The 8,863-nt window shown below is 37.2% G+C and overlaps 1 protein-coding gene across 1 annotated transcript; it reads right to left on the reverse strand.

Moving 5' to 3' along the window:
* Positions 1-6,077: 6,077 nt before the first annotated feature.
* Positions 6,078-7,121, reverse strand: LOC116402997. The gene has a single exon (XM_031883634.1). It carries the CDS (start codon positions 7,119-7,121, stop codon positions 6,078-6,080), a length of 1,044 nt encoding a protein of 347 aa, XP_031739494.1.
* Between the last annotated feature and the right edge of the window lie 1,742 nt (positions 7,122-8,863).

Consider the following 8,863-nt stretch of genomic DNA (forward strand, 5'->3'; position numbering starts at 1 on the left):
GCTTTAGGGTTAGCAATTGTATTAGACTTAGCAACTTTGCCTTAACGTTTTCCATCATCTCGCACCTATCAGCACCTATCTCTCACCTTCCAAAATTTTGAGTAGAAGTCCCAATATAAGAGTGTAAACTTCCTAAACCGTTTAGAATGCATGTTTAGCTAGTCCACTAGGTGTTAAGGCTTTAGGATTAGCAATTATATTAGATTTAGCAACTTTGCCTTGAAGTTTTCCATCATCTCGCACCTATTAGCACCTATCTCGCACCTTCCAAAATTTTGAGTAGAAGTCCCAATATAAGAGTGTTAACTTCCTAAACCGTTTAGAATGCATGTTTAGCTAGTCTACTAGGTGTTAACGCTTTAGGGTTAGCAATTGTATTAGACTTAGCAACTTTGCCTTGAAGTTTTCCATCATCTTGCACCTATCAGCACCTATCTCTCACCTTCCAAAATTTTGAGTAGAAGTCCCAATATAAGAGTGTAAACTTCCTAAACCGTTTAGAATGCATGTTTAGCTACTCTACTAGGTGTTAAGGCTTTAGGGTTAGCAATTGTATTAGACTTAGCAACTTTGCCTTGACGTTTTCCATCATCTCGCACCTATCAGCACCTATCTCTCACCTTCCAAAATTTTAAGTAGAAGTCCCAATATAAGAGTGTAAACTTCCTAAACCGTTTAGAATGCATGTTTAGCTAGTCTACTAGGTGTTAAGGCTTTAGGATTAGCAATTTTATTAGACTTAGCAACTTTGCCTTGAAGTTTTTCATCATCTCGCACCTATTAGCACCTATCTCGCACCTTCCAAAATTTTGAGTAGAAGTCCCAATATAAGAGTGTTAACTTCCTAAACCGTTTAGAATGCATGTTTAGCTAGTCTACTAGGTGTTAAGGCTTTAGGATTAGCAATTTTATTAGACTTAGCAACTTTGCCTTGAAGTTTTCCATCATCTCGCACCTATTAGCACCTATCTCGCACCTTCCAAAATTTTGAGTAGAAGTTCCAATATAAGAGTGTTAACTTCCTAAAGCATTTAGAATGCATGTTTAGCTAGTCTACTAGGTGTTAAGGCTTTAGGGTTAGCAATTGTATTAGACTTAGCAACTTTGCCTTGACGTTTTCCATCATCTCGCACCTATCAGCACCTATCTCTCACCTTCCAAAATTTTGAGTAGAAGTCCCAATATAAGAGTGTAAACTTCCTAAACCGTTTAGAATGCATGTTTAGCTAGTCTACTAGGTGTTAAGGCTTTAGGGTTAGGAATTTTATTAGACTTAGCAACTTTGCCTTGAAGTTTTCCATCATCTCGCACCTATCAGCACTTATCTCGCACCTTCCAAAATTTTGAGTAGAAGTCCCAATATAAGAGTGTTAACTTCCTAAACCGTTTAGAATGCATGTATAGCTAGTCTACTAGGTGTTAAGGCTTTAGGGTTGGCAATTTTATTGGACTTAGCAACTTTGCCTTGACGTTTTCCATCATCTCGCACCTATCAGCACCTATCTCGCATCTTCCAAAATTTTGAGTAGAAGTCCCAATATAAGAGTGTTAACTTCCTAAACCGTTTAGAATGCATGTTTAGCTAGTCTACTAGGTGTTAAGGCTTTAGGGTTAGCAATTTTATTAGACTTAGCAACTTTGCCTTGAAGTTTTCCATCATCTCGCACCTATCAGCACCTATCTCGCACCTTCCAAAATTTTGAGTAGAAGTCCCAATATAAGAGTGTAAACTTCCTAAACCGTTTAGAAAGCATGTTTAGCTACTCTACTAGGTGTTAAGGCTTTAGGGTTAGCAATTTTATTAGACTTAGCAACTTTGCCTTGAATTTTTCCATCATCTCGCACCTATTAGCACCTATCTCGCACCTTCCAAAATTTTGAGTAGAAGTCCCAATATAAGAGTGTAAACTTCCTAAACCGTTTAGAATGCATGTTTAGCTACTCTACTAGATGTTAAGGCTTTAGGGTTAGCAATTTTATTAGACTTAGCAACTTTGCCTTGAAGTTTTCCATCATCTCGCACCTATCAGCACCTATCTCGCAGCTTCCAAAATTTTGAGTAGAAGTCCCAAGATGCTAGTGCATCCATGTTTAGTAAGTCTCTTATGCAATTATATTTAATTAGTTTTTTTTTATGCAGGTTTCAGTATGGCTTCGACATCAACTAACGGTCCCATGTACAAGATTGACCATGCTCATCATTTTCAGTCTATAGTAAATAGTTTATCACATTTAGAAAACAGTACGCGTACAATAAAGGCTAAATTGAAATTTAATCAATTAACCTTATTTAGAAATACAAAGTTCAGCCACTTTTTGGATATGAATATAGTCTTTAATGGGCCGCTCATCCACTACTAGTTAAGGGAGGTTGAAGATGAAAGGGTTGATCACATCAGTTTCAAGATAGGGGAAGTCGTGTGCAGTTTTGGTAGGAGAGACTGCACGGAAGAAGACTGCACGGGAGTTGAAGGTCATGATGCCCAGACCGAAGATGTTGACACACCCGGTACACCTTCTTGGTTGAGGATGCCCAAGGAGGATGTCACAAGTGATGGGGTGAAACAAGTTGAACTTCAAAAGCAGGTTAGGAATCAAAGTTGTGTAGTGGGGTGAAAATCATCCTTACTAATGCTTTATCCTTAGTAATGCATTTTGACCTTCCATAGGGTGTCGAAGCAAACCGCACGGAGGATGACACAATGGACGAGTTGGATAAGAAGGTTCATATTGATTTGGAGGAGCCAATAGACGTCGTTGACGATTTGAACGAGGAAATTGGAGTAAAAAGTCTTACTTATTTTGATTCAGACGTCATGGAAATAGAACCATTATCCACTAAACGACCACATGTTCGGCCCGCACGTAGCAAGCGTGCAAGTGTATACTTGTCAACCCCCTTCACAGCTTTAGATAAACGGACTACAAAATCAACCACCACCACCTCTCAGTCTCAACCATCTGTCTATGATCCTATGCACAAAATACCTGACGCCCATTTAGATCGACTCAAAGCTTGGATCACAGACAAGCGTACGAAAGATGAGGTGCGTGAAACTTTTCACGGGAAAAAATCGAAGGAGTTTTTCAGAGACTTGTTCATGTGTCGTCGGTGGTTGGCGGATGAGGTTAGAACTTTTCTCATTATTTCTTATTTACAGTTTTAGAGCACTTAGTACCTTCAAGAAGTTGGTTTGATCGCATAACCGAATTAAATGTTTTATTTTGTTTCTATTAGCATTTGGATGCACTCTTTCTTCTCATTCGCTTCAACATTAAGACAACCATGATACCTTCTGCTCAAAACTTCACAACTGTAGACACACTATTCATGGTTTGTACTCGCAACCATACTTTATGTATTGAATTTGCTTTTGATATTTGTCTTATTGTCTTATTGTATTTGATATACATCCATGTGTGTTTTTTTTCCTTCCAGCGACTATTAGTTGCGAAGTGGCCTGAATACCAATGTATTAAAGAGAATCGACCATTTCACTGGAAGGAGGAGTATCGGTTGGTTGACTATGTTGTCGGATCAAAACAAGACTGTCAAGATCCTTGGGTGAATGTTGATTACATTTACTCTCCATTCAATATCCATGGCAATCATTGGATTCTATTATGCTTGGACTTGGTACGTTGTCAAGTTAAGGTATGGGATTCGCTTCCGTCGCTTACGAGTGCCGAAGATATGAGAAGCATATTAGAGCCAATTCAAGAGATGGTGCCAAATTTGCTCGATACTACTGGATTCTTTGTTAGGAGAGGCGGATCATCAACACACAAGGAACCTTGGCCACTTGTCATTGTCGACTCCATTCCACTTCAACGCAACAATAGTGATTGTGGTGTATTTACAATTAAGTATTTCGAATATGAAGCTTCTGGTTTAGATGTAGCTACATTATGTCAAGAAAACATGTCATATTTTAGAAAACAATTGGCATTTCAATTATGGACCAACAATTCCATGTATTGACTTTTAGTTCCAACTTTTGAAGGAATTGTATATGTTCCAAACTATGTACATAAATAGTTTTATATAATGGAATGAATATGATTTTTGTTTTTTGGTATGCAATTTTTATTTCATTCTCTTGGAAAATTGTAAAGTGTGCAGAACTTTTATATAATGTACAACAATGCAGGTGAGAGCAACATTCTCATGCTCTTAGAATTAGGAAGGCCAATTTATCCCACAATGTATGAAAATTTCACCTCTTTGAATGCTAATTGTTTTTGGCAGGTGTCTTAGAAACATTTTTGGATTTCAATGTATGGTAGCTTAGATTACCGGTGGTGGAGCAGAGGTTTGTGGTGGCTGCGGAACTGCAGAACCAATGGGTTCAGGTTCTGCATCAAATCAATTAAACTTCCAGAAGGTTGCTGATAGCTCTGTTATCTCAGCAAGAGCCTTCTTTGTATGACGGTGGTAAAGTATTGGACTTGGTCGTTGCATACATTAACAGGTTATGATATGATAAAATGTGGGGGATGTAAGTTTACCATGATACAAGAGTGGTCTAGAGAATTATGCTTGGTATTCAATGCCCATGGAAATAGTTTTAGTTAGCTCCTAGTGAAAAATGGATTTATATATAGCCTCACGTAGAAGGTTTTCATTATAAAAACATCTTATGTAGGAACAATTGATCCTCATTACCAATAGCAGCATTTTGATCTGTGTCTTGTTTTGTACCTTTGTTGTTAACCAATAGCAGCATTTTCATTATTCTTTGCAGCTTTGGAGTTGTTCTAATGGAAGTACCAACATAAAAGAAGCCCATTTTCTAAGACAACTGCCAGGAAAACAACAGGAAAGCAGAATGAGATATCTAAAAGGTAATTTGAAAGAGATGGTAGATCCCAGCATATCATAGGCTCAGGTGGAGAACGCAGTCAAAGTGGTAAGGATCGCACTTCGCTGCACGACTAAGATTCCATCTACAAGGCCCTTCATGCAAATGGTGGTTCATATGCTTGAAGAGGCTGAACCTTGTAAAAACTAAAAGTAGCAAAAGGTTTGCATTTATACTACTACTGCACACTTTAAGTAATCAGCAAGAGGCTTGAAATGCAGCAAGGGCTGAACCTTTAAGTAATCAGCAAGGGCTGAACCTTGTAAAAACTAACAGAGGCTGAACCTTGAAGATGAATGTAAAAACTAAAAGTAATCAGCAAGATTTGCATCATTAATACTGCAGTAGCAAAAGGAGAGCATTTATTGAGTTCTAAAGCACACAATATTGTCATAATAGGATTTCAAGTCTTTCTCAAAAAGCTTGAAATGCCAAAGGAGTAAATATTCTATAAACAGTTCACAGTAGGATAAAAAAAAAGAGAAGGAAAGTCTTGAAGTTGCAGAAGAAAAGTCTTCAACTTAGAATTGTCAGTGAGATGACTTTAGTGATCTTGCAAACAACACAGGACACAATTTTATAAGCATCTTCCATCTGCATTGAAAAAATGAACATTTTTTACATCGTGATCATGCAAACAACGCAAGCACAAACCAAGCAAGTATAAAACTATTACTACGTACCAAGACGGGTACTAATCTTGTATGCTCGACTTCTGAATGTATGAAATTGGATTGGTACACGTTAATCTATTGTGGCCTGTTTCTTTACATCGACCACATTTATGCAATTTTGGTGCTTCACCGACACTTGAAATCCTCTTTTTCTTCGGTCGACCAACTCTTTTGACTACTTTCGGAGGTAAGACAGTCATATGTACATATTCTTCAGTTGTCTTCCATTCCGACTGATTCCCAACTGGGTAGACGGCCTCCGAATATGCTGCCAACAAACATTAATTAGTGTAATAGTTAGCACATAAGCTATAAACATTTATATTGCGATCCCGTGCAACAACAATAGCATGTGCGCATGGTAGTTGCTCAGCTTGAAACTCCTTACAAGTGCACTCTTGAGTATGAAGATTTATGACCTCCTCTTTATCTAAATCTTTAACATGGAATTGGTAACAATCAATTGGGTTGACTTTCATTGTCAAAGCTCGTTCTTGTTTCTTTTGTAGAACTAACTTTGCCCATTTAGTCAATGTAGACGTCACTTTAATGCCTTCTTCTTGCGACGCTCCCAAAACCAACGTTGTAGCAAAGCTCGAACATGTTCAAGGAATGAAGCAATAGGCAAATCTCTAGGTTCTTTCAGTATAGAATTCATGGACTCTGCTATATTTGTTGTCATCATATTATATCGTCTTCCTGGACAGTGAAAACGAGACCAACGTGTTATTCCAACATCGTTTAAATATTTTCCTGAATCATTAGGAAATGCAAGAATACTTCTCCACGCTTCTGAGAACGTTGATTCACGATATGTTCTAGATGCATTGTAAAACAAAGTAGCTATAGTGTCATTCTTGTATTTATCATTCAAATTTTGAGTCAAGTGTTGGACACAAAGTCCATGGAATGCGGAGGGAAAAACCGATGCAATACACTTAGAAAAACATGTTTTTCGATCTGTCACGAAGCCTAGATTAGGCACCTCTCCTATTGCACCTTTCAATTTCTCTAAGAACCACTGTATTGAAGCATCTGTTTCTCTGTCCACCACTCCAAAGGCAAGAGGATAAATTTGATTGTTACCATCCAAGCAAACAGCAACTATCAACTGACCCCGATATTTGTTCTTAAGGAATGTTCCATCCATGACTATAACCGGTCTAATGCAGTTTAAGAATCCTCGAACACATGGACCAACAGCCATAAAAAGATATTTGAAGAAACGATCATCTTCAAGTTCCATGTGAAATATTGTACCTACATTTGCAAGTTTGAGAGCTTCACCATATCTAAGCAATAGATTATATGACTCTTCAGGACACCCGCGCACTCGTTCATGCGCATTTTCTCTAGCGTGCCATGCTTTTTCAGAACTCATATTTATGCCATAGTCTTGCCTCATGTCTTCTATGATATCACGTGGTTTGTATAGACGACCGACTCCCTTGAACTTTGACTTTATTAATTCTCCAACAACCCAAGATTTTGCTTGCCTATGGTCACGATTCAAAACATCAAGAGAACACGAATGAACTTTGACATACTTTTTAATCTTAAATATATTTGAATCCTTCAATCTCATCGCTCGCAGTCTCCAACCACACTTGTTGTCAATGCATCTAACAAAGAGAACCTCTTTTGTAGACTTTTTTACTACAAACTGAATTTTTTTTTCATTGCCAAGACACTTAATCTCATTGACAAATCTTTTTTGGAAAAAAATATTTGTCCTACATCAAACTCCTCACTTGTAGAGCTTTCTTCGGACCAATCATTCCTGTCTGTCTTCAACTTTTGGCTAGAAGAGCTGTAACGAACTTTACATTTTCCTTTGCAATCTTTTGTAGGACCATCTCTATGTTGTGGGATGTCAAATGATTCACTATTCATCTCTACTGGCTCCCATGTAAAAGTCTCATCTTTCGAATCATATGACTCATATGATTCCCATATAGCCGAAGTGGTCCCTATCACGTTATCACACAAGCCAACTTCAACTTCACGAACATGAACTTCATTCTCATTTAATGTATCCATTACAATTGGAGGATGAGGGTTTAAGTTATGAGCTTGGTTGCTGCCAGATACTGAATTGTAATCTTTGCTTAACACTTTTTTGCTTTGATTACTTTTAGGCTCAAATGAGACGTATAAAGGGACCTTTAATGGATTTTCACTAAGAAGATAAAACTTCAAATCACGGTCATTGCTTAACTCAAATGTAGGAGCTTCGTGTTCCACTTTTATCTCATATATGCATCTTATCATTACGTCGAACTTTGAAGGGTCAACTTCTGCAAGGTCATATAATTCTGCCTGTAAATCTTTATGTGTTATTTCTTTACTGACAACGATGCCTTTTAACATGCCTCCTTCGTATTTTCTTCGCCTCTCATCCCACATACCACCGTAACGCACTAACATGGGAACATGTGACATCCTTAAACCACCTTATACTTTTCAATTGCTGCAAAAAATGATTTGAAGTTAGAATTTGACATATCACATAAACAAAGTTTATTAAAAAACAGTAGGTAAATACTAAATAAAACGTGCATAGTCACACCCTACATGTTTACGATATTGACAGCTACAAAATGTTTAGGATATTGCGAGATACAAAAAACAATAGCTAAAAGTCACCCTAAATCAATTCATTTCAGATTAAACATTTCAATTTAAGAACCTGCGAGATGTTTGCGAGATGTCTACCAGATGTTTGCGAGATAAAATAATAATAATGATAAATTGCTAACATCATTTGAAACATCTATAAAGCAACCTTAAATCAACCCTAAATCAACTTGAAACAATAAAAAATAATATTTGATTTATACATTTAAGATGCAAAAATATATATACATATAACACAACACAATTCAGATTCAGATTTAAAAATTAAAACAAACCACAATGCGTGAGATGTTCGCCGGAGTAGATGATGAACGACACCGGAGTAAAGCGGAAAGTTGACAAACTTTTGAGAGAGGAGAAGAATCGCAAATGGGTTTTTCTTTTTTCTTTTTCCTTTACATAATCTATGAGAAGGAGGAGAAATGCTTCTTTTTTCTTTACGTAATCTATGAGACTGCAAGAGAATGATTCTTCTTTTTTTTTTTCCCTTTACGTAATCTATGAGGAGAGGAGAAGAAGGCTGCCTTCGAAATTCTGTTTTTTTTTTCCTTCAGGTGAATGACATTGAAGAGAGAGAGAGAGAGGGGTTGGAAAAGAAAAGAAGAGCAAATGTGAATTGAAATTAAAAGATGGTATTTTCGTCATTTCACCTCCAATTTATCCTAAATCTCAACTTTTTTACAATCAATC

Source organism: Cucumis sativus, chromosome 1, assembly GCF_000004075.3.
Source record: "Cucumis sativus cultivar 9930 chromosome 1, Cucumber_9930_V3, whole genome shotgun sequence".
Lineage (NCBI taxonomy): Eukaryota > Viridiplantae > Streptophyta > Magnoliopsida > Cucurbitales > Cucurbitaceae > Cucumis > Cucumis sativus.

Coding starts and splice junctions, on each gene's coding strand:
- LOC116402997 (XM_031883634.1), bottom strand. CDS start 7,121: ATGAGATTGAAGGATTCAAATATATTTAAGATTAAAAAGTATGTCAAA.